Genomic DNA, 27,508 nt, shown 5'->3' on the forward strand with positions numbered 1-27,508 from the left:
AAATCAAAATATCCCAATAATAAGACAACAAGAAATATAGTTCAACTCAAAATTCTATCTTTCCCACATCCCAGTATTCTTTTCATTAACATATAATTCCGATTTCCAAAAACAAATAGCAATGACATGTCACATAAAAACTCATAAGTCATCAACACTGTCATCACTAAGGGGTTCTTCATTTGAATCATCATTATGATAAACTGCTCTCTCCCCTTCCTCCTCTTTTATAGAGTCCAATGTCGGGCATTTACTTCAAGATTTATGTAAGTTTTAATATATATAGCGTGAGGCGTAAGCCTCATGCCAGTGAGGCGAGGCGGGCCTCAACCAAGTTGAGGCGCAAGCCTCATAAAATAAACTCAAGGCGTAAGCATTGAGGCGTTTTTTACTGGAATTGCGCAAAGGCGGGCCACAAGGCGAGCCTCATATTGCGCAATTTTAAACCATGCTATTGAGAAGATCGCAAGCTTGAATATTAATGAAATTGTCATACTTCATGGTGTACCAAGATCAATAATATCAGATCGGGATGGAAGATTCACCTCAAGAATGTGGAGGAAGGTTTAGGAGGCAATGGGTACCAGACTTACTTTCAGTACAGCTTTTCACCCTCAAACAAATGGTCAATCAAAAAGAACTATTCAAACTCTAGAAGATTTACTTAGGTTATGTGTACTTAATTTTGGTGGTAAGTGGAAGATATATATACCACTAATTGAGTTTGTCTATAACATTTGTTTTCAATCAAGTATAGGTGTAACTCCCTATAAAGCTTTAATAAAAAAGAACTCCCTATAAAGCTTTGTATAGGAGAAAATGTTGAACTCCCATATGTAGGCTGAAACAGGAGAAATGAAGATTATTGGGGCTAATTTAGTAGATGATACTACTCAAAAGATAAGACTGATCCGTTAGATTAAAGTCTGTTCAGAATAGACAGAAGAAATATTATGATGCTAAACATAGATCAGTTGAGTTTAAAGTTGGAGAGTTCGTGTTCCTCAAAGTTAGTCCAATTAATGGTGTAAAAAGATTTGGCAAAGTAGGAAAGTTAGTCCAAGATATGTGGGTCCTTTTGAAATTGCAGAAAGAATTAAAAATGTGGCCTACAAGTTAATTTTACCAACTCATATGAGTGGAGTACATAAAGTATTCCACATCTTTTCTTTGAGGAAGTACATTTCAAATGAAGCTCAGAAAATTAGTATAGAATTAGTAGACATTCAACCAAACCTTACATTTGTAGAAGTACCTGAGAAAATCATAGATTATGATGTTAAGCAGCTTCGAAGCAGAGAGATTCCTTATGTAAGTCCTTTCGAAGCATGGATCTAAAAAAGATGACACTTAGGAGTCATAAAAGAGATAAAACTACCCTCACCTATTTGACTAAGATATGATTTCTTAAACTTATTTTTAAATTTCGAGGACGAGATTTTATAAGGGATGGAGTATTATAAAACCCGAAAAATATCGATCGTAGGCGTCACATGCATTTCGATGCGTCACGAAGAAATTAGGCGGAATTTCGGAGTCATTGGATTTTAACAAAAATAATTTTATAAAATAGTACATAAAATTTCGAGTAAATTGGTATAAAGGACCTTTAGTGATTTTTGCTTAGTTTGAAAATTAAAATCCATAGAATTTTTTTAAATTTTCAAATATGACTAAAATGCCCTTCTATTTCTTCATGTACTTTTAGTATTACTTCAGGGTATTTAGAACATTATGCAATTAACCATAACCATCTATTCTTAAGGGGACTGAAATCCATTTGGTCCCCAGTCATTTCTTACGGCTGAACCCAAGGGAGAGGGAGGCGGAGAGAGGGGCAACGGGAGCAAGGCTACGACGGCTCTGGCGGCGATTTCCGACGGCCAGACTTGAGGGAAAGTGAAGAGCAAGGCAAGGGAAGATTAAGGTAAGCTTTAGATCTAGGATTTCTCATTTCTCTATCATGATTTTCCTAAAGAGAAAAATTTAGGATTTTTCATAGATTTAGATTTTCTTTCCAAAGCTAAAAGGAGATTGTTAGGGAAGGCAATAGAGATAATTCTAAACCTAGAAATGAGATTTTTTCCAAAAATTTTGGATTTAAAAAATTAGGGTTTCTTCCAATGTTCTTTTTCTTTCAAAATGCTTTTGTAAAAGTTATTTCTAATGACATTAGAAAGCTTCTTATGGAAGTTAATTAACTTTTTATAAAAAATTTCAAATTCCAAAAATTAGGATTTTTTCTAATCATGAAAAAGTTTAAGTGTGATTATTTCAAATAGGCTTATGAAGGATTTTGAAGGTGAGAATTAAGGTTTTTGTATAAAATTTCTTTTTGTAATTTTAATTTAAATAAATCAGAAAATTTCTTGTATTTTACTTAATGATTAAGTGTATGGGAGATTTTCTTATGCATATATTATGAAATCAACAAATAGAGGGTTCCCAAAAATTAGGGTATTGAAGAAATTCAAAATTAGAAAAATTAGAAAATAAAGTTAATTAATTTTGAATTGATAAAGGGTTAATTTAGGAAATTTAAGAAAACTTATGTGCAGGTTCTTATGATTTAAGGATTTCTGGAGTTTATATGATGGAAGCATGTAACATTAAGTGATATGTTATGTTATATATTTTTTTTAGTATTGGAAGTGGTAGAGGGAAGATTTTGATAGGGCAAACGCAAATTACACATAGCAGTGAGGTAGTTAAGATGTGGTTTTTTTAAATTCGAAAAATCCTTCTCTTTCCAAATGATAGCATATTCTTATAATATCATGTGGTTAGCCTAGATTTTAAATGCAATTGTACATTTCTTATATAGCTTAGCATGTTCTTAAATGTCTTGTATCTAGCTCTTGAGAATAGCTTAGTATACCATTTTGAATACTTAATGCAAATGCGTCTTTCTCACATGATAATTAGGATAGTACAAAGCTCTTGTCTCGTTTCATATGTAATCATGTCTCTTTTCATATGTCATCATGTATCCTTTCATATGTAATCATATCTCCTTTCATATGTAATCACGTAGAAACATATAAGAACATTAGAATATACGCATGAAAAACATGTTAAAGTCCCTTTATGAATAAATATAGAATGATTGAATATATATGTTTGATCAGAGTATCAATAGTAAAGGGGCTCTTATGAGCCAATGGTAAAGGGTTCTTCGAAGCCAATGGTAAAGGGGCTCCCTGGAGCAAATGATAAAAGAATGGACAATTAAAAGCATACCTAATCAGTACAAAACAAATTGATATTTCCGTGACGGGTGAATAAGATTATGTTACTATGTTATTATGTTATAAGTATAAGAAGCATCAAATGAATTATAAATGCATAATGAAAAAGGTTTGCAAGCTTATGCAAAGAAAGAAAACATATAGGATGACTTAGAAGCATGTGTACTCTAGATAATATATCATGGCATGTTGATTGTTCATTTACCTAGAAGTAATGGCATACATGTTGTGCTCTCTTATTTCTGAATTTAATTGAATAGCATCTTATCTACAGAGTTGTGACTTACCCAACTTACGGAATATTTTCAAGAAAACTTGTTAAGCGTTAATGACGGATAGACCATCTTATACTTACCGTCGTAGGGAGACGACAAGTGAAAGGTTCTTTTTTGGTATTTTTGATATTTTGTATTAGATGGATGTAAGATAGCATGTGATAGGTAGATTTTTGACATCCATGTATGTAATGAACTTTTATGTATATGTTGATATTTTTGAATGAAAGAAGAAAATTAAAAAAAAAAATACTTGGAATCTTTAGTGACTGTTTCTCTATGTTTGGATATGTTTTAGATATGTTATTTAAAATGTTTTAAATTTTATTATCTGACTTTCGTTCCCGCCTCGCCTATGCGAGCTTACCGGGCCAGATCGTAACATTATAATTCACCCCTCATTTCAATTTCGTCCTCAAAATTCAATAACTTAGTGGTCATTAAACAAATGATAAAATTTCATTCTAATGTCTTCTTCTTTCTCCTAGGTTGCCTTGTTTTTTAGCCTGTATCCTCGTTTTATTTTAACATAAGGGATCTGATTGTTCCTAAGTTGTTTAAAATCAAAACCTATTTCTAGTTCTTTAGTGTAAGTCAAATTCTTCAGTAGATCAATATCATTATGTGGAATTCTCTGATGGATATCTAAAACATATTTTCTTAATAGTGATGCATGAAAAACATTGTGAATATCTGACAAATCAGCTAGGAGAGCAAGTTTATAAGTAACTTTTCGAATTCTTTCAATAATTTCAAAAGGTCCTATTTACCTAGAACTCAATTTGCCTCCTTGCTCAAATCTGGTTGTACCTTTCATAGGCTTGACTTTTAGAAAGACAAAGTCCACAATTTCAAACTCTATTGTTCTGTGCTTGAGGTCATAATACTTTTACTAATGAACCTGAATAGCTTTTAATCTGTCTCTGATTAATCTAATTTTCTATGTTGTTTCATCAACTAGCTCTGGACCACATTAGTTGTTTTTCTCCTACTTTTATCCATGTTAAGGGAGTTTTGTATCTTCTACCATAAAGTACTTCATATGGTGTCATTTGTATACTTGATTGATAGCTATTATTATAGGAAAATTTTATCAATGGTATGTGATCCTCCCAGCTACCTCTAAAATCTAAAACTCATAATCTCAATAGATCTTCCAGTACTTGAATGGTTCTTCAGACTGACAATCAATCTGAGAATGAAAAGCTATACTTAAGTGCAAATTTGTGCCCAAACTTTTGTGAATGCTTATCCATAGCCTAGAAGTGAATCTACCATTTCAATCTGAAATGATAACTTTTTGAATGTCACGCAATCTGACAATCTCTTTCAAATACAAGCATGCCAATTTGTCTACTACATTCATTTGATTGATAGGTAAAATGTGAGCTGATTTTGTCAGTATATGAATAATCACATAATTGTTGTCACGTCCCTATCTAGATATGAGAAATCATCATATAACAAAATCCATTACAATTTCTTCCCACTTCCACTCAAGGATAAGTAGTGATTGCATTAATCCACTAAGTCGTTGATTTTTAGCTTTCATAATTTGGCATGCTTCACACTTGGTTATATATTCAACAACAAATTTCTTCGTACATGCCCGCTAGAATATTAATTTCAAATTTTTATACAACTTGGTACTTCCTGGGTAAATTATGTAGCTAAAATGATGACCTTCTTGAAAATTTTTCTTTCTCAAGTCCAATTCGATGGATACCCACAACTGGAATTTGTGCCTAATAATTCCATCATCAGAAAGATCTGGTTTTTTCCTAACTGAGCCTGCTCCATCAATTTTGAATATTCACTACTAAACTTTTTCCTAATTGAGCCTGCTCCATCAATTTTGAATATTCACTACTAAACTTTTAAGTTTCTTTGATACAATCTGTTAAAGTGGGCTTTATTGCAATCTAATGAAAATATTCCACGTTTTTGAAATCTCTAATCTCCAATTGCAAATTTTTCATTTTCTTAATCAATTGAACCTCTTGAGAAATCATCAAGTTCATTATTCTTATAGATTTGCGACTCAAAGCATCAGCCACAATTATAGCTTTCCAGGACAATACTGAATATCCACATTATAATCATTGATAAGTTCCAACCATCTTCTCTGTCTCAGATTTAGTTCTTTCTATGAAAATATATATCTTAAGCTCTGATGATCAGTAAAAATTTCACGTCTTATCCCATGCAGATAATGTCTCCAAATCTTCAAAGCAACTACCACTGTAGTCAACTCTAAATCATGAGTGGGATAATTTCTTTCATGAGGCTTCATTTATCTCGATGCATATGAATCACCTTTCTATTTTACATTAGAACACATCCCAAACCCTTCAAAGAAGCATCACTGTAAATTAGAAATCCTTTTATTCCTGAGGGAAGTGTCAATAATCGTGTTGTGGTAAAATGCATCATCAATGTCTGAAAGCTTTTCTCAAATTCAGCAGTCCACTAAAAATTAACATCCTTTCTTATCAACTTGGACAAAGGCAAAGCAATTTGTGAAAATCCTTTAACAAATCATCTGTAGTATCCTACCAATCCTAAAAAGCTATGAACCTCTATAACATTCTTTGGTGTAAGCCATTTCACAATTGTTTTTACTTTATGTGAGTTACTCAAATTCCTTCACCGCTGATATTATGCCTCAAGATGGAAGTATTTCTTAGCCAAAATTCACATTTTGAATATTTTGCATGCAACTGATTTTTTCTCAATGCTTCCAAAACTTTCTCTAAATATTCAACATGCTCCTCATCAATCCTTGAGTATATCAAAATGTCATCAATAAAAATAATCACAAACTTATCTATGTAGTCTTTAAAAATATAATTCATCATATCCATAAAGATAGCATGAGCATTTGTTAACCCAAATAGCATGACTCTAAACTCAAAATGATCATACCTCGTCTCAAAAGTCGTCTTACTGACATCTGCTTCTTTAACTCTCACTTGATGATATCATAATCTTAAATCAATTCAGGAAAACAATGTGCCACCTGCTAACTGATCAAACAAATCATCTATGTGGAGTAGTAGATATTTGTTCTTGAAAGTCACTTTGTTCGGCTCTCTATAGTCAATAAATATTCTCATGGATCCATACTTCTTCTTAACAAAAAGTACAGGTGCACACCAAGATGAATGGCTAGCCCTGATAAATCCCTTATCCATTAATTCTTGTAATTGATTTTTTAACTCCTGCAATTCCTTTAAGGCCATCCTGTAAGGAGACTTGTAGATTGTTAATGTTCCTGGTTGCAATTCTATACTAAATTCAGCATCTCTTTCACCTAGTAATCAAGGTAATTCTTCAAGAAATATGTTTAAAAATTCAAAGACAATTAGAACATTTTGTAATGCCTAAACATCTTTATTTAAGACCTTTATTTTAGCTAAGAACACTAATTCACCCCTCCTTAAATATTTACCCATCTTCACTGCGCTAACTAGAGAAGATGTTTCATTCTTCTCATATGAAAAATAAAATGTCTTCTTATTTGATTAAATTTTATTCTCTTCTTCCAACATTCAATTGTACCAAAATGTTTAACTAACCAATCCATTCCCAATATGATGTCAAACATTTTAATAAGCACTATAATCAATTCTATTGAAAATTTGTGACCTTGAATATCCAAATTCATAAGACACATCTTATTGGAAGGCAAATTATCCCCCGTTGGCATCATAACACACAAGATAGGTTTAAAATATGCAGTCTCAACATATAAATCAAAACAAAATTCTTCGAAAATAATCCCTCTTCCTAACTACTACTAGTGGGCCCCACCCTAGCATTGGCTGCAAAATCATATACTTGGAACCAGCTTTGGTCCGCCTCTTGTAGATTTGAACCGGCCCCTTTGCAAGAACCAGTTGGACCAGTACAATAGGGACCGGTCTAACAAATCTCTAGCATCTCTTACATGTAGTTTATCCAATTAATTGATGTCATTCGAGCTGATAGAAAGTGATGAAGGGATAAAATGACCTCCTAGATGATTGTAAGGTTTCACATAGGAGAGAACTTTCCCTCCCACATTCCCAAAGAAATAAAGCAGAATTTTCCAACTAACTGGTTTGTGCAGTCCTCGAGGCCTTCAACCTCAAACGCCACATTTACATGAAACATTATATAATAGTGACTTATATAAAAACTCAAGAATAAGGACAGAAGCAGATGCTGCTTGATGCCGTTGGAGCACTGCATTACTGCATTAGTTGCTTATGCATACGAGTGCTGGAATGTTTAAGAATGCAGACAGATTCCTGGGCTTCGTGAATGACATTAAGCTTTCAGTTCAAATCTTTAACAGGTTGGCCAAAAGTGCAAGTAATTACATGGGTTCACACGCTAGACAACATTACTAACTTTGACAAACTCCAATCATGCAGTTTGGTTAAAGTTTGAAATTTTACAAACAAAAATAATTGAATCTTAAGTAAAGGTAAGATGCTTAATTTACGAAGAAACCTGAGGAAATTAAAATGAGCCAACAAGCTCATTTAGAAACAACAAATTTATCTGCACCATAGTCAAACTTAAGCTCAACTACAATTGCCTCAAACAGTACTTACATTAACCAAATTAAACTTGAACTGCAAAAAATTTAACTTCTCTCATTTATTTCTTGATGCAATCAAAAAATATAGGGGAGCCTATATTTTTTTATCACAAAAAGAAAATTGACTTCCTATATAAAAGAAGACACAAAATACCTCAAAAGAAGAGATAACTTAGAGATAATAGAACAACTCTTACATTTCATATAAACGAACACTTTTATAAATAAAGACTCTTACAAACTTGACTTTCAACATAATATGACATTACAACCCTTAACTCTTACAAATGACTCAAACAAAATGACACCCTAAACTTGCTTACTTTGAGAAGAAAGATACAGATGGAGTGGCACTTGCGGAGAGACGAAAGAGGTTAGAAGCCAAGACGAAAGGTTGGAAAGAGCTCGCAAGATTTCCGGAGGGGATGAGAAGAAGAAGTGGACAAAGCTCGCAGGCTTTTCCAATGAAACCCGCAGGTTTACATTTCCAAAAATCACATCACATAACATATCTAAAACAGCCACAAACAACTCCTATTTATAGACACAAAAGGAATACAAACAGCCACTAAAACTTAATTAAAAGCTAATTAAAATAGGAAGATAGAAGGCCAAAAGACACATAAAAACTGCAGTAAAAAACTGCATAGAAATCAGCTAAAGTCTCTTGGAATTCCTCCCAAAACAGCCACCAAATCAGTCCCAAAAACTGTCCAAATTCTGTCCAAAAACAGCCCCAAAATCTCTTCAAACAATAGCCCAACATTGCACAGGAAACATGGCATTAAATCCACGGGAAGAGCCCCCTGGCTGCTTCGGGAAAACAGCCCAGCTAGGGAACCGAAAACAGCACAGGAAACAAGAGGTTAAGGCACGGGAAAACAAGAGCCAGCCGCAGGAAACCAAGAGCCAAGACTCGGGAACCCAGCAGCCATTCACGAGAACCAAAGGGTCAAGCCGCGGGAACAAAGGAGCCATCCACATGAACCAAAGGGACAACACATGGGGGAATAACCATCAATTTATGAGCTAAATAAGGTTCTCTACTAGACATTAATGAGCTGAATCTAGTAGAGGACCCAAAATTCACCAAAATAAAATCTAAGTTGTTTTGACCCCCCCCCCCTTTGTATGCATCATTTCTGCACTTCAACCTAGTAATTACGAATACATATTTTGTTAAATAAAGACGTTAATTCATCATCATCACCTAAACTATTAGAAATCAACATTATGAATTCCCATATTCCATAAGTATTACCTGAAGTTTTAAATTTATTCTTCATAAATCAGTTTGCCTTAGATGTTAATTGATAAATAGAAAATTTCCTTTACCCGAAGCGTGTCATTAATTGCGTGTAATTTTAAATAGAACAATACCATATTGAATGATTCACAAGCAATGATGTGTAGCAATAAATAAATTAATGTATTAAAATTAAAAGGAAATTGGTAATGAAATAAAGGAAACAATAATTTCCATCAATTGGCCTACCTCTCCAATAACAATGCAATCTGCTGTGAAAAAATTAGGGAAGGACCAGGGAAGACTTGTTCCAATAATTCCCAATGTTAATCCAGCAATTGCTCCTATTATAACAAGTGACTTTAATAATATCCTTGCCTATATAAAACTCAAAATGATTCAGCATAATTCAGAGAAAGCAAAGAATTATCATATATATTAATTTTTTAATAAATATTCAGAGATAAAGCTATATCACTTAAGACGAACTGAATAATATTGCAGTACAGTGACAAATTTCAATTTGTGTATCGCACAGGAAAGCTGTCTTATATATTATTCACTAGAAAACCCTATATTAAATGGAGTGAGTATAAAATTCCAAGGAACAACTAAATAAACATACACCGTATATAACTTCAACATGCTTCTCAAGGTGATAAATATCTATCAACTAAACCAACTTCTTATATGCGTTTGAACTGCAAGTCCTAAATTTATTTATATAATATGCATTCTTTGAAGAAAGAAAACATAGAGTAGTGCATGTAGCTTTCCTTTTCGGTACTAGTACTAGTTTTGTTCTCTCTTGTTTCAGTACTCGTTTTACTCTTTTAGTACTAACTTTGTTTACCACCCTGCGCAAACTTTTATTTACTTGTTTGCAGGCGTCCGTAGCTAGGAGTTGCAAGTGCTGGCTTGTGCAGCAGGTTTTGCCAAGAACGGGAGTTTGCACGGAGTTGGGTTTAGGTTTGCTTAGAGTTTTTGGAGCTTTCATTATTTTATTGTTTTAGTTTTAGAAGTTCGAGTTTTTAGTGGGTGTGCGTTGTACTTAGGTTTATTAGTGGAAACATTCATTTTATGTTTTCTTTTATTTTTGTTAAATTTTGTTTTAATTTATTAGGGTAATTAATTAAATAAAATTTTAATTAAAGTTTAAATTTTAATTTAAAATTGACTGTTCAGCTCATTAATTAATTTTAAATTGTATATATATTTTAAAATTATTCAATTAAATACATTGATTAATTGGTCTTTTAATTTTATTTTAATTTAAACAATTAAGTTTAGATTTCATTTTTTTATTAATTCATTAGTTAAATTATTTGAATTTAAATTTTATTTTAAAATAAGTTAATTAGTTATTTAATTAGATTTGTTTTAAAACAATTATTAAAAGATTTAATTTTAAATAAAATTAGTTTAACTAAATGTATTTTGAATTTATTTTTAAATTTTTTAATTAATTTTGTATATTAGTCAATTAGAAGTTTTAATTTTAAATTAATTAAACCTACTCGACTTTCCAATTCTACATTCTCTCAGCGCAATTTTGGCAGCCTCCCAGTGCCCACTCCCTACAAAAAGAGGTTGGGGAGGGCACTTGCCCTTTTAGGTTAACTCGGCCGGATCAAATTTACGGCTAAGGGTTTTGGGGTACATATCAACCCTTGAATAAGTCTTCTGATATTCTAAGTTGATGATTGCAATATTTCGACATTTTTATGAGATTTCGGAAGTCTTTCTGCACCCCCTCCCCACGAGGGAAGGTTGGGGAGGGCACTTGCCCTTTGGCCACTCGGCACTCGGCTAAATTGAAACAACAGTCGAGGGCTTTGGGGGACAGATCAACCCCGAAATAGGTCTTCTGATGCTCCAATTTGTTGATAGCAAAATTTTGGCATTTTTCTCGAGATTTCAGTAGCCTTTTAGCGTCCCCAACCCATGAGGGGAGGTTGCGGAGGGCACTTGACCTTTGGGTCCACTCGACCTAATAGAATCAAAAAACTGAGGGCTTAAGAGGACATATTAACCTTGGAATAGGTCTTTTGATGCTCCAATTTGGTGATCGCGATATTTCTACATATTTTCGAGATTTCGGCAGCCTTTCAACTCCCACTCCACCGAAGGGGAGGGGGGAGGGCAGTTGCCATTTACGTTCACTCAGCTAGATCGAATCAACAGTCGGGGTTTCGATGGACATATCAACCCAGGAATAGGTCTTCTGATGCTCTAATTTAATGATCATAGTATTTTGACATTTTTCGCCCTCTTTTTTTATTATTATAGAAATAATCCCTCCTCTTAACTCACACTCACAATTTCAAAAGACGGATAAAATGAACAGTAGGTCAGGGGACATAAGAGGTCAGACGAGTTTGTCAAGCACAGAAGAACGGACGTGCAAGAGGTTTTCTTACAGGTCAAAGCAAGGGTCAGGGCAAACCAGAATCACTCAGGCGAGGTTGTGCTTGATTCGGCATCTAAGTGCGGGTCATTCATGCAAACTTGGAGGACGACGCCGGTGTGAGGGTTGGGTTCAGTTCCGCGCGGAAAGCTTCGGGCGAAATTGAAGGCAGGCGGGTGGCTTCGATTCCTCCAAAAGGGCTAGATCGAGTGGCTTGGGATCAGTCAAAGAGGAGGACCGGCTTTGGATCGGAGCAGGCAAAGGTGATTGATGGCTTCCGCTCAGTGCGTGAGCCACCGGAGTCGAACACGGGCGCAGGTGATGTCGCTATTCGCAGCACATAGAGTCGTCTTCTTGTGAAAAAGTACGAGAACAAAACAATTCGGCCTAAAAGAACGTAAGCGCCAATTTTCCATTTCTTCCTTCGTGCCTTTTTACACGAATTCAGCAGCAATTATCTTTAGAACATGGACAACATGGTTTCAGTTATTCCTTCATCTGTCTTCCCATATTTTTTATTATAAATTAAAATATGAATGCTTTATTTTGACACTACAAATGCCTTTAAACATGATATAATTCTTGCATTTCCAAAAAAATTGGTTTGTTAAAAGCTTATTTATTCTGACAATTATATTCCATCGTCTTTTAATAATGAGTTGACATGTAGTATATAAAAAGAACTGTTAAAAGCTCCTTATTTATTAGCAAGCCGATGAGTTCTTTATACAAGTCTGCTAGATTGGCAGTCATCACATTTTAGCACCGTCAATTGACAATACTTCTGCAAAAAAATCTTCACTGTAATTGTTGTTGCCCTTTGTAAGTGGAATAAAATCCTGTGTTGATATTGATAGGAATCTTCCAATTATTAAATGAACTGACTTCAGCTAAATGTGTGCTTCAAGAAAACCCCACACAAGTTCTTAATGTCCCATTTATCCCTTTAGGAGTACCAATGTGTATTATTATTATACACAGATTTTTTGTATTATTATTTCAACATTAGTTTTAAGTCTTTGCATGATATTTACGTAGGTGTTTTTAGGTCAGATGAGTTAGGTCCATGGGAAGATTTCTAATACATATTTATGCATGTAGAATATGTTATGTTACCGATATACTCACATAACAAAGCATGTTAAAATTATTATGTGTCCTTTTAATAAGCTATGTAACTCTATCATTAAATTATATCAATTGTAATTTAATTTTCGAGACACAATTCATTTCTACCACAAGTTCTATATGTTGATTTGTATGCTAGCAAAGAATTGTCCTAACCCTCAATATTTTTATAACATATTGGCATTTGTTATTACATCATTTAAGAATTATTTAAATAATTTTAATATTTAATATGTTATTTAAAACTTGAACCGCTACTTCTTCTTCTCTAATATTCAATCTAGTTTTTTGAACCTGGAAAAAAAGTGTTAGACCCCAAAAAATGGGCCAACCATCAAAGACACAACTGCCAAAATCTAAGATTAGTAGAATGCTCACAAACTAAAAGCAATATAAGCTTAAATTTCCCCCTCTAACTGTGCAACTCTTTTGGAAAACGAGCAACCATTTATTTTAAAATTCATAACCACTAATTCAAGTACAAATTAATCTTTTTCAATATTCTCCAGAGGGCCACTCTACCTACAAGGCAGAGATAAGTCTTCGTTTTCTTAAGTCTGACCTTTTACGCCTCCAAGGATTAGTTGACCAAGATTTTATCCCTTGACGGATTATCACAACACCAATTAAAAGAGGATTTTCTATTTTTTTTATTTTCTTCCTAATCAAGCAAGTTGGCACTTAAATACCTTATCATGGATCTCATTAAATAATTTAATTTTATGTTTGCAAAAGGCCTACAAAGCCTTCAACAAACAAAATTCATTTTCAACATACAAACACTCCGGACCATGTCGCCCACACCATAGCCCATAAGTGCAATTTTCAGACTCAATCCTATACAAATGTGGGCAATCTACAAGATTTGTAATACAATAAAAGTTTAAATAAATTGAAGCATGTAAACTTCTAAACTTAATCAATTATCTATGTAGAGGGGCTAAGAAAAGGGAAGCTTCTCTTTACTTAAGAGAGTTTGTAAAGGATTTTAATGTGTTTTTGTTGGGATTGTGGAAACCAAAATTTCTTCTATCAATAGGGTGGAATTCAACAAGTTGATGGGGGAGGATTGGGATTTTTTTCTTTTACATTCGGAAGGATTGTTAGGTGGTATCTTGGCTTGTTGGAGATCTGATTTATCTTCTCTCGGTTGTGGAAGTATCGTCTCAATTTGTTATGGATAAATTTAATATTTATAACAGAGTTTGGTTGGTTTCGACAGTGTAAGGTAGCAAGGATGTATATAAGAGGAGATGTTTGTGGAGTAGCTTAGATTTGTATTATTACAGAGACATTCCTTCGATTGTGGGTGGAAACTTTAATTATATTTTGTCTCAAGAAGATAAAGAGGTGGAAAAAATATGTTCTCTCAAGGAACAAAGGAAATGAAAATGTTCATGAGTAACAACGATTATCATGATGTTGTTGTGGTTGGGTCTAAATTCACTTGGTGCAATAATAAGAATGGTGGTGCTTGTATTTTGGAAAGACTTGATAGATGTCTATTAAATTCTTCGTCTTTAAATGTTGTTCCTTTAGTGGCGGTGAGGCATTTAGCTAGAGTGGACTCGAACCACTGTCCTATAGTTTTGAAGGTGTTCAATGACGGTTTTCGTCATAAGAGAATCCTGAGATTTGAAAATATGTGGGCTTATTTTTATGCTTCCTCTGTTATTGTCTTTAGATCTTGGAATAAGCAAGTTGAAGGTGATGCGGATCAGGTTTTGAATAAGAAGTTTAAAAGAACACTTAAAGGATTTATTCTATTGGAGTAGATCTAAATTTCAGAATTTTAATGTGTTGAAAGAAACTCTTAAAAAGGAGGTGTTGAAATTGCAAGAGGAAGAAGCTATCTGGGTTTATCTGAGGAAAAACATTTTTTGCTTAGATCAAAGGTACATGAGTTGAACTTATTGCTTTCTCGGTTAAGTACTTGTGGAGACAAAGGGCTAAAGTTAAGTGGATGAAAGATGGAGATTCAAAACATCAATGGTGTGTTGGTTGAAGATCAGGAGGGTATGGAAGGAGTTTTTCTAATTTTTTTCAAAGATAAATGGAGAGAGAGGAATTGTGTTCTCAACGGGTGGTCATCTCTCTTGAGTATCCTTAAATACATGGATAGAAGACTATTACAATCCGAATTTACTAAGGAGGAGCCCATTAAGGTGATTAAGCATCTTAGGAGTAATAAATCATCTGGCATTGATGGAATCACTTATTCTTTCGTCAAATTCTATTGGAGCATTATTGGTGAAGATGTTTGGAAGGCCATCAACTTATTTTTTTACGGCAGGTAAAATGTGTTCATCTTGGAAAGAAACTCTTATTATTCTTAATCCAAAAGTTAGTAATCCAATGGCCCCTTCTAATTATCATCCTATCAGCCTTTGCTTGTCTATTTATAAAATTGTTGCAAGAATGTTGCTTAATAGATTAACCATGGTGATTCCTAAACTCATTTCTAAAGACCAAGCAACTTTTGTTAAATATCTTATCATATTTTTTTGGCTCAAGAGGCTTTTAATAAGTTTAAAGTCTCTAAATCTAAAAAAGGATTGATGGCTATTAAAATTGATATAGAACAAGCATATGATAGTATGCGTTGGTCAGCCTTAAGATAATTGTTGGATAATTTCATTTTTCCGATGAAGTTCTAAAATACTTTGATGGAATGTGTTCTGGATCCAAAATTTTCCACTTTGATTAATGGCAAATATTCAGATTGGATTGAAGGAGTGGACTTAGACAGGGTTGTCCGTTGTCTCCTTATTTATTCATTTTGTGTTCTCAACTTTTATCTAGTGCATTTTTTCACAAAGGAATCTCGAGATCAAAATTGCTCAAAAGGCTCAAAAGACTTCTCATCTTTTATATGATGATGATCTCCTTATTTTTTTGGAAGCCAAATTTAGGAGTGTTAAGAAGGTGAAAGTGATAATCAATAAGTATTGCAAGTGGTCTGGTCAGAACATTAATTTGCAAAAATCCTTTATCTTGTTTGGCAAGTCGGTGGGAAGGAAGAGGAAGAAATGTATTTCCAAGTTGTTGGGTTTCAAGGTGGTTAATGAGATCAATTATTATGGAGTGAAGATTGCTTTGAGAAGGCTTGTGGTTTTTAATTTTCATAATTTAATGGAGAAGGCCTTGAATAGATTGAATGCTTGGGGAAACTAATTTATTTCTCTAGCAGGGAAGCTTGTTCTTATCAAAGTTGTTTTTTTGTCTCTTCCCATACTTCTCTCTTCTCACTCTTTAGTTCCTATGGGACTTTTATATGAATTTGATAAATTGTGTAGAAATATCATTTGGCATAAGCAAGTGGTAATCAAGGACATCATTATGTTGCTTGGGACGTATTGTGTGAGCCAAAAAAACAGGGGAGGTCGTGGGCTATTTTCAGCTCGAGCATTAGTTGGTCCATTGCGTACGAAGTTTGCATGAACGGATTCTATTTTCAATAGGAATCTAATTGCAAAATATGGAAAAATTTTATGGGATTACGAAGTTAGAAGAGGGTGTTCTTCAATGTGGAAAATTCTTGTTAATGGTGCAAAGTATCAGTGTCCAATTGTAAGGTGGAAGGTTTCAAATGAAAATTCTATCAATATACTTAGGGATGTGTGGATTCTTAATAGAAGCTTGGAAAATGGCCAACATTTATTGGAGGTGTGAGAGCGGTTGGGTTTTCTCTTGATAGCTTGATTTTAGATGGTAGATGGAATGAGGTGCAGCTGGATAAAGTTTTTGGCAAAGAATTGTATGATCTTATCAAGCAGATCCATATCAATTCGGATTTGAAACAAGACTAGATAGAGCTAAAGGTGAAAGCATCTGGGAAAACGATTACTTCTCTGGCAGCTAAAGCATCGACTGAAGACTATGAGGATGTTAATTACTGGAAATGGATTAAGAGACAGTTGTTGTTACAGCGTGTAGAATTTTTCTAATGGTGTTTGTTTAATGATGTCATTCCCTGTAATGATTTCTTAATGTACTATAGACAATTTATGAATTATAATGGGTGCCCAAGAAGTTGTTTGTCTATTGAAAATGTGGATCACATAGTGCTGGTTGTTCAAAACTTAGTCAAGTGATACAATATCTGAATATATAGGGTTTCGGAGTGTCATCTTTCTCTTCTTTTGTGAATTGTTGTGTACAGTTAGAACAGCTTTCTATTTCTACTCCTTTTATTGCAAACATATATATACACGGGTTTTCTTTTCATGGAAAAGTAGGAATAAACTAAAGCATGGTGAAGGTGAACATTGTCCGGTTTTCATTGCTGCAAACGTTATTACTATTGCTTCTTCTTCATTCCTGAGTTCGAAAAAGTGGGGTGCTAATCAGCTTTCTCAGTTGTCATGTAATTCTTGGCACCCTCCTCCTCCCAAATGGATTAAGTGAACATTAATGCATCTTTGTTAAAATCTAATAGAGCTGGCATTGGTGGTATGTTCATTAGACCATAAAGGCAGATTTTTACTTACTTTTGGCTTCAGTAGCTTACATTGGGATATTGCTCAGTTGGAGATGATGGTTATCATTGCTTTGAAAAAAGTAATAAATGATTGGATGTTTGAATCCAGAGGAATAATAATTAAAGGGGATAATTACAATATTATCAAACTTCTTCAAAGGTCTTTTGTTAAGGCTAATCGGAATTCTCTTCAAGTAGTCGATGAGGACTTCTTTTTTTAAAGGAGTTCAATCAAGTATTGTTTCATTTTTCTAATCGTAATTGTAATAAGTTAGCGGATTTATGTGCTAACTATGCTATTTTTAGTGATTTCATTTGGGATGATGTTAGTAGCAATAATATTCCTCCTTTGTTTCTTTGTTAAAGGAGGAATGTGATAGTTTAGCTATCACTTAATAGTTTGTAATACTTTTTTTATTATTAATGCTAACTGCATTTCTTTTCAAAAAAAAAATCATTTATATATGCAGGTAGAGTCAATAAGGTCTATAATACAATGAAGCTTAAAATGAATTCACATGACAGGCACATCATGAACTCGATCATTTATAATCAAGAAGAGTTGATAAAATTCAAAGAGACAAAGTTCAATCAAGTACACCTATGATGGGCATGTCAAGTGTACATCATAACCGGAAGGGTATATTTTATTTTACACATGTGACTGAGTAAAGTTTAGTTTCCTTCATATTCTACTTTAAGCATTTAAAGTGCATGCATTTAACAAATGAAATAACAAAAAAATCCTTTAAATAATAAGCAATAAGAAGTATTTAAACAAGAGCTTCACTAATAACTACTACCCCATTGGGAAAAAAAAAGTTGTCAAGTTTATTAAAACTTCAGAATTGGCATATGCAACAAAACAGAAGATTTACAGGATCAGTATAAATCGGAATAAGTGTTTTTCATTCCTAACCAAGTGTCATTTAGATTATTAAATGTTTAATGGATGTTAACTTCACCAGTAATATGAATGATTGATATATTAGGACATCCAAAAAAATAATCTATATATATTTCTTTAAACAAAAGTTATAGATAGCAGAAATAATATAATAACGCAAGTTCAAGCAACTTTTAAAGCACAATTACTTGCCCTAAATAAGCTGCGATTGACACCATGAATCAATTCTGGCATAAATGACTGTGCGCTTTGTGAAAGAGGCTCTCCCCATACAGTACACATACAAAAGATATTGACCATAACCTGAAATTAGAGGACAATCTAACAATAAAAGGAAAATAAACTAGCTTAAATTGTCCTGTATCGGAAAAATATACAAACCTGATGAGCAGCGACAGTTATTGTTCCCATTGATGTAGCAAAATATGTAAGGAGTGAATAGAAGGCCACCTGAAGATGACATGTCTTAGCAAAAATATAAAACAAAAATAGCACAAAAATAACATATCAAAGCAGCTTCAGACCTTCGCTGTCATTGTTGCAAATACAGGGGCAGCTATCTCATAAACCTGAAGAAAATCACTCTGTGATGGAATGGATATTGAGAATACTCTAAAGCCGGTTTTATTTAATGATGTCACCATCATGAAAGCTGCAATAACCTAGCAGACACATTCATAAAGAAGCCAACATTAATGAAGCCACCAGCAGCATATTCTAGATTTAGTATCTGTAAAAACAAATTTAACCAACAGCACATCTCATTCAATGCGCTTCATATATACATAAATCATTTTGTGGGCTCTAAAACTTCACGCCGAGCTCTTTTGAGAAAGTTTGTAAGATATGAGTAAAATTTTCAAAAGCCAGATTAGATTGCAGATAGCATACTATCCAAAGATTTCACCCTTATTTTGCAAGAATTTTATGATCTGATTTTTTATTTTCAATAGTTCCATAGCTCAATAATAAATTACCTCACTCGATGACAAGAGAGAACTTTGTATTAAAGCAAGTTAATAGGTGTCAAGTACTTAACATAAAGTAACAGTATTTTATGCTATCATTTAGCATCAAAACAACCTGTTAAAGAACATGTGTTACATCGTTACTAACATAAGATCTATTGAGAGTGATCATAGCAATATGCTCGATAAGACATTAACTTTCTGTAAACAACAAGTAACCTTAAATTTACTGCCCCTTCAAATTATTGAAGAACATGGATAAATTATTAGGTTAAGGTTTAAGACAATAAATTTTACTTAAAATATTTTTAAATTATATATTTTTGGGATTTTTTGAGCATATTGAAATTTGGACCTGCGGTGTTTATTTCAAGATTTAGGTGCATTTTCGTGATATTATCCACCTATAGTCGAGATTTATTATCAACATGATCATCAATGGGTATAATTGTTTGTATTATTTGGATTGGTGAGTTTAATTTAAAAAATTGGACCCTTCTGATTATGATATACCATGAGCATGCGCATCTATAGGGTAATTGAATGATTGGAATCAAGGTTTAAAATTGTGCAATTGGGTTTTAATGCGTTTTTCGTTCGTGAGGCGAGGTGTAGGCCTCAAATTTTAAAAATTGCGTAAAATCAAAATAAAAATCAAAATTAATTGTTTATATATAATATTCAAATAATACGTTAAAGGATGACATATTAACATTCTATTGAACTATAAAGTAATAAATTTACATACATATGAAATAAAAAATTTTATAAGATGTAAAATGTTAAGTGATAAATTATGTAAAATAGAATTGAAATTCAAATATTATAGGAACAAAACAAAATAAAATATATGAATTGTATAAAAGTATTATAGAACATCAATTTCAACGCTAGTTTTTTTCTATCTCAATTACCTGCTCATCTACGTTTAATTCCAAAAGAAAGCTGAAATAATTAGCAATAACTCAAAAATTATTTGTACTATCATTATTAAGGAGATTTTTATTTGAGTCAATGTCATAACAAATTGGTCTTTTCCCTGCCTCATCCTATAGGGTCCAATATCTCTCAATATGTTTCTTCTTTATTTATTTCAGTCATCTTCATATTTCATAAATATTTGTCATAAACATAAAGATAATACTCTAAAATTTTAAGAGATGGTGGCGGCATGCGGCATTCTAGTGATCCCCTGAGGCAGCTACAACGGTGGTGGCAAAAGTGAAGGCGGTGGGCTAGAGATCGAGGCAATTGTGAGGAATTTGTTGCGGCTTGGGGGTGCAAGAAGACATGATTTTTTGTAGGCTTTGGTATAGGATTTATGTGAGTTTTAAATTAAAACTTACATAAATAAAGTGAGACGTACGCCTCATGCCAGTGAGGCGAGGCGCGCCTTAAGGCGGGCCTCATCCAAGATTAGGCGTAAGCCTCGTAAAAAAGCTTGAGCCGTACGTGTACACCTAGAGGCATTTTTTACTGGAATTGCGCTGAGGCGGGCATCAAGGCGAGCCTCATATTGCACAATTTTAAATAATGATTGGAATTTATTATATTAAATCTTATAAACTCTAACCGGTTGATCGCAGAGGATTAGGTTCACAAAGTTCAAGTTGTATCAATTTAAATCTTTGTGATGTGGAAGACCGATCTTAAAATGAGGGACTTACAACCTTGCCCTATAGACAAGGTGGCCCACCAAAAGCATCATGTAAGGATAAGTTTGATTTTTAAAAGACAGTTGACAAAATTTTTAGAGTAATTACACACTTATTTTTCTAAGGCAATTACATGCTTTTTGAAGTAGGATAAGTTTAAACTCAATTTATTTTCAGTCAAAATAGCATTCTTAAGTTTTTAAGCTTACAATTTCAACAAGTTTGTCAAAGCATATGCAGAATATTGACTTCAGTAATTTAATGTGTTCTTTAGAGATCACGTATAATTTTTAATGCACTTCAATGATGCGCTTGTAGACTTCTTGAGTCGCACATTTTAGTTCATGGTAGAATAAACACATGTTAGCTAACATCCTTTTCAAAGAAAACTAAATTCAAGCTTTTAAAGTTCAATTCGGGTTCTCAGAGCTACTTGAACTGCCCAATGCACTCTAAGAGAGGGGTGAATTGATGTGTTAAAAAAAATTTTCAAAAATCTTTTTTTTTTAAGTTTAAACCAAATTCATAATTTAAGCTCAAAATCAGATCTTGAAATGCATAAGCTAATTATATAAAAAATCAAATACTTTTTTTTTGTAGAAAAATAAATATGAAAATATATTTTTCTTTGCTTTATATTTTCATATTTTACTTCTTTTTTTCAAACTAAAGTTAAATAAAAAAATAATTTTAATATTCTCGACTCAAATTTGAAAGAAATTAAACGTGCAAGAAATAAAAATATATAAAAAGGAACAAGAACGAGCACACCAGAAATTTATAGTGGTTCGGTCAAGTGTCAACCTTGACCTACATCCACTCCCCGGAATCTTCCTCTGCAGGTATTGCACTAAACTTTTAGTGACTCTCGTATATCTCCTACACCAAGGCAGAAAAGCACTTACAAAATCACTTCCACTCTTCCATAGTGTGGCTAAGAACCTGAATCCTTTCCACCCTCCTAGTGAGGCAGAGAACCTGAAATCTTTTTCACCCTCTTGGTGTGGTAGAGAACCCAACGATATTTGGTCTTGAAGACTTTCTCCCCAGAGCAATCTAAAAGATCAATAAGACACTTGGAGGAACCAAGGTGGAAGTTTTCCTGGAGCAACCGAATAAATCCATTCACACTACTTCTCCCTCTCACACAACTTCTCATTCTCCCTCTCCACAACTCCAAGACCTCTCAAGCACTCTCACAGAAGTCACACAACAGCCAAAGACTTTCACAAAGTCTAATAAGAGAGCTTTAATACAAGTCTTAAAAAAATCCTAAATTCTCAATTATGTCATTTTTGATAATACAGTACGATTAAGTCATTTCAGCTTGTTAGTACTGTACGATGAACATGGGTCTATATGATTAGTTCAAATACTTGAACAACTTGTCCAGTACGATATCAAGAGTCATATAGTACAATCAGTTCAATCGAATAGGATTTTCGTACAGGACGATCAATGGCGATTAATTATTGTCTTGGGAACAAATAATTTCATACAGTATAATGCAGTCCATCATACTGAACTACTGATCGGAAGTAACCTCTATTTAAAATTGCGCAATAAGAGGCGCGCCTCTGCGCAATTCTGTCCAAAAGCGCCTCGAGGCGCACGCAATTTGGACACTGATTGAGGCGTATGCCTCACCCTGTGTGAGGCGCGCCTCAATTGCGCAATTGCGCAATTATGGGTGAGGCGTACGCCTCATCCAAATGGTCTTACCTACTTAAAATCAACCATTAAAAAAGCGGACGAGGCGTCCGCATTGAGTCGTGTATTCGCGTATAGGATTAGGGCTTCCTGTTAGAATTGAAAGGCGAACTAGAGGCGAAGCCGTGAGGGAAATAGACGAAGCTCTGAGGAAAGGAGACGAAGCCGTGAGTGTAGGAGACGAAGTCGGAAGGAGACGACGCAGGGAAAGAAACGAAGTTAAAGTTGTGAGTGCAGGAATCGTTCAGGCATCGGTTAGGTCGGAAGAGCAGGTACGCGGTGTTGTGTTGACTTTGACGTGCAGTAACGAAAGCTTGAATAACTCCTTATTCGGCTTTCTTTCATTCGTCCGCTCAGTACAAGCTTGGTACCGCTCAATACAAGCTCGGTACCGCTCAGTACATGCTCGGTACCGAACCAGTACCGCTCGGTACTGAGCGGTACAAGCTCCGTACTGAGCGGTACATGCTCGGTACTGAGCAATACATGCTCGGTACTGAGCGATACATGCTCGGTACGCTCGGTATTGAGCATATACAATAAACAGAATTTCAAAATTTACTCTTATAATATAATTTTGTTCCCTTGGACCCCCGGCAGACTAGTATATTTTTGTATTCATGTTTTTTTTTATTATTAGTAGTACAAATAATTGTTAAAAAATATGTCATATTGTTAGTACAAGGAATTAGGGATCATGGTTAGAGGCAAGGAAAAGGCGTCTGCGTCATTGCGGAGGGACCCTTCTTGGAAATATAGTGTATAAGTTGACATAGGCGGCGGAGAGAAGAGCTATGTTTATTTGAAATGCAATTTTTGTGAAAACGTGGTGAAGGGAGGTGTTACCCGCATGAAGGAACGCTTATCATGCTCGCATAAAAACGTAGCACCGTGTGCAAATGTGCCGGAAAAGGTAAAGAAGGAAATTATTGCTTATATGAAGAAAGGTACCACGGCAAAACACTTGCAACATGAGCAATTTGATGATAGGGTCGAACATGGAGCTTATTTTGGGAGCGAGAGTGGAAAGGGCTCTTCCTCTACTATACATAACAGAGGTGCACGAGGTCCTATGGATCAGTATATGACTAATCCAGAAGAGGATAGAGGACAAGCACAAATGATGCCTGCGGCCGGTACTAGAGAGGGTCGACGCCAGGTTTGCATGGATATTGGGAGGTTTTTTTTTTTTAAATTCCATACCTTTTAATGTTGCTATGTCGCCTGCCTACTTTAATATGCTGCGGTCTGTAGGGTTGTATGGGAGAGGGTTGAAGGCACCTTCTATGTATGAGTTGCGAACATGAATTTTAAAGGAGCTGATGAACACAGAGCGTAGCATTGATGAGATTAAAAGGACATGGATTGAGACTGGTGTAACCATTATGTCAGATGGATGGTCTCACATGAAGAGCAAGAGCTTGATTAACATTCTTATGAACAATCCCTACGGCACAGTGTTTTTAAGATCGGTTGAAACTTCAGATAAGGTGAAAAATGCTACATTTATTTTCAATTTATTTGATGGGGTTATTGAGGAGATTGGGGAGCAATTGGTTGTCCAGGTAGTGACTGATAATGCCAGTGCATACAAAGCAGCTGGTCAGATGTTGATGGAGAAGAGGACACACCTATATTGGACACCCTGCGCAGCACATTGTATCGATCTCATTTTGGAGGATCTTGGTAACTTACTTCAGCACAAGAGTGCTCTTTCTAGGGCGAAGAATATTACAAATATCATCTACAATCACTCTTGGGTCTTAAGCTTGATGAGAAAGTTTTCAAAGAAAGAAATCATTCGCCCTGCAACCACTAGGTATGCTCTTAATTTTGTACATTGCAAATCATTCCTACTGTATGTTCTTAGTTCATACATTTGTGCACTGTGAATCTATAGGTTTGCCACATTCTATTTGACACTACAGAGCTTGATGGAGGTGAGGCAACCTTTAGAAGCAATGTTTACATCAACTGAATGGCTTAACTCTGCTTGGGGGAAGAAAAGTGAGGGGAAGGAAATAAGAAAGATAATTCTGAATGATAAATTTAGGGCTACTGTGACCTATGCCATTTTGAGCACGAGACCCTTAGTGCAAGTACTACGCTTAGTGGATGCAGAGAAGAAACCAGCTATCGGTTTTATTTATAATGCTATGGATGAGGACAAGGAGTTGATTGCACACAACTTGGGAGGAGAGGAGGCAAGTTATAGGGAGATTTGGGATATCATTGATGCTCGGTGGGAGGTGTAGTTACACCGTCATCTACATGCAGTGACATATTATCTCAATCCTCAATTTCAATATTCAGAGAAGAAATCTTCAAATTCGGAGGTGAAGCTTGGTCTATATCATTGTATGGAAAGACTAATACCAGAGCAGGCAGATAGGGAGCTTGCAGATTTACAACTTGTTCTATTCCGGAATAAAGAGGGTTTTTTTGGTTTGAATGCAACAAAAGCAACCATTTCCAAACGGTCTCCAGGTATAGTTATTTTGGTAAATGCAAGACACTTTATTCAGTTCTAATTATATTTTTTCTTGAAAACAGTTGAATGGTGGATCCAATTTGGTGATTCCACCCCTGAGTTACAGAGTTTTGCTGTAAGAGTGTTGGGCCTCACTTGTTCTTCTTCTGGGTGTGAGCGAAATTGGAGTACATATAGTCAAGTCCAAACAAATAGAAGAAATCGGCTATCTACACTCAGAATGAACTCCCTCATATATATAATGTACAACAAGAGGTTAAAAGATAGGAGGTTGAGGAATAAGGGGTTGAAGGATGATGAGGACCCGTTGGTGTGTGATGATGTGTCATCTGATAATGAGTGGTTCATAGATGATGAGACAGATTTGCCATTATCAGACTTACAGCTAGAAGATCTAAATGTGGATGTCTTGAGGGGCGAAGCAAATCAAATGGACACATCTTCTAGTATCACACCACACACATCCACTAGCTCTGCAGCACAACAATCAAGTAAAGGTATTCCACAACTTCTTATATGCTATCGCAGTATATTTATATCAAGTGAGCAATTAACATGCTAATGATCTTTTCTCTTATTGAACAGGAAAGAGAAAAGTGAGTCATATTAAAGATGATGATGACATGACATTCATAGATACAATTGGAGAAGAAGATTCCCTTGAAGATCCATTTAGTGATGGGATATGATTGCATTTTATATGTTTTTTATACTTTGGGAGTTTTGTTAAACTAATATTTTGTGATTTTGTACTTTGGGACATGATTTTATTGCATCTACTTTCTTACTTTCCACTATTTTCATATATCATTTAGATGTTTTTATTGTAAGATACAATATTGTCATTATTTTTCTGCTAAAACCCTTAATTTTTCATTTACGCAATTATGTGTCCGTGAGGCTTACGCCTCAGACCGCCTCGAGGCTTACGCCTCGCCTCACGGACGAAAAACGCCTCGAGGCTTATTTACGCAATTTTAAACCTTGGAAGTAACAATTAATCTTGAGTTGATTTCCTGATTACTGGATTAGATAAGGAAAGATTTAATTACATCGTACAGTACGATAGAGTTATAAAGATCATACGGTATGAATTATTCAATCTTTGATATTCAAAATATTGCCTAATTTGTGAATGGCGGCGGGGTTTTTGAGTTCTACTTATCGTCTTGTACGATTGGGATCGTACAGTGCGTTTAGTAGACATATAGATAATTTTTATTAAATATTTTTGAATTTTTCAAAATGCAGATGGCACTAGTGTTGTCACACAAGATTGGTAGTGCTTATGGAGTGTCCAAGGTCAAGGATTTATTTCATTAAACATAAGACTTGAGCAACACAACTTCCTATAGCTATGTATTCCGCCTCAGTGGTGAATAGGAATACTGAGTTTTGCTTCCTATTGGACCAAGATACTTATGATTGCCTTATGAATTGACAAGTTTCAAAAGTACTTTTTCTATTTATTCTATAACCTGCAAAGTCTAAGTCTGAATATCATATGATTTCAAATGAGGAGCTATGTCTAGGATACCAGATAACTAAGTTCAGGGTGCCTAGAAGTATCTAAGAATTCTCTTAACTGCTTTCATATGGGATTCTTTTAGATCGGCTTGGAATTTAGCACGAAGACATACTAAACATTATATCTTGTCTATTAACAATCAAGTACACGAGTGATCGTATTATCCACTATACTTTTTCTGATTTATTAATTTTCCATTTGCATCCTTGTCTAATTGAATAGCTGAGGTCATGGGTGTGTTAATTGCTTCAGCACCTTCCATTTCATACTTTTTTAAGACCTCCTTGATGTACTTTGACTAAAAAAGGTACCATAATCCCTTTATTTTCCACTAAATCTAAAGAAATATGTAAGTTCTCCCATCATAGTTATCTAAAACTCTCGACTCATATTTTCTTATCCTACTTCATTTTCTAAATCCAACTATACTTCCCTTTGATTTTTATTTAGGCTCTGATACAAATTTCTGTCAAACCCCATTTTAACCCCCCCCCCCAAAAGTCAATCTAGAGTGTAACAGATTGACTTGGGATACAAATTTATGTCAAACCACTTCAAAACAAGTACAGATTTATATTTTAAAACTTGATTTTTTTGTCTTTGATTCACTTAAATACACCAATTGTATCTTTGATGACGTTTTTTACAAATTTGAATTTTAGATACTCAAGATACCATAAATCTTTTTTGTATTTACATGATTGTAGTTTATTAGTATGGTGGGCCCCAAGGGATTCATGTTTCTTGGTACTAATAGGGCCCCTCTTCCTTTATTCATTCTAACCATACAAGTTTTTATTTTCCCTAAAATTCTAAGTTCTGGGCATGGTGAAGAGTTCATCAATCACTTCCGAACAAGTTCAGATGTTCATTGTAA

The 27,508-nt window shown here is 34.4% G+C and overlaps 1 protein-coding gene across 2 annotated transcripts in view; it reads right to left on the reverse strand.

Moving 5' to 3' along the window:
- The window catches only part of LOC110111917 (protein DETOXIFICATION 46, chloroplastic), a 132,741-nt gene that overhangs the window by 58,019 nt on the left and 47,214 nt on the right, over positions 1-27,508 (reverse strand). For both annotated transcript variants that reach the window (XM_028693153.1, XM_028693152.1), the window contains exons 7-10: positions 18,804-18,941; positions 18,661-18,729; positions 18,472-18,582; positions 9,607-9,735 (exon numbers count right to left, since the gene is read on the reverse strand). In XM_028693153.1, the coding sequence (XP_028548986.1) occupies positions 9,607-9,735; positions 18,472-18,582; positions 18,661-18,729; positions 18,804-18,941 (447 nt within the window). The remainder of the gene's footprint in view (positions 1-9,606; positions 9,736-18,471; positions 18,583-18,660; positions 18,730-18,803; positions 18,942-27,508) is intronic.

This window comes from Dendrobium catenatum, unplaced genomic scaffold (assembly GCF_001605985.2).
Source record: "Dendrobium catenatum unplaced genomic scaffold, ASM160598v2 fragScaff_scaffold_231, whole genome shotgun sequence".
NCBI lineage: Eukaryota > Viridiplantae > Streptophyta > Magnoliopsida > Asparagales > Orchidaceae > Dendrobium > Dendrobium catenatum.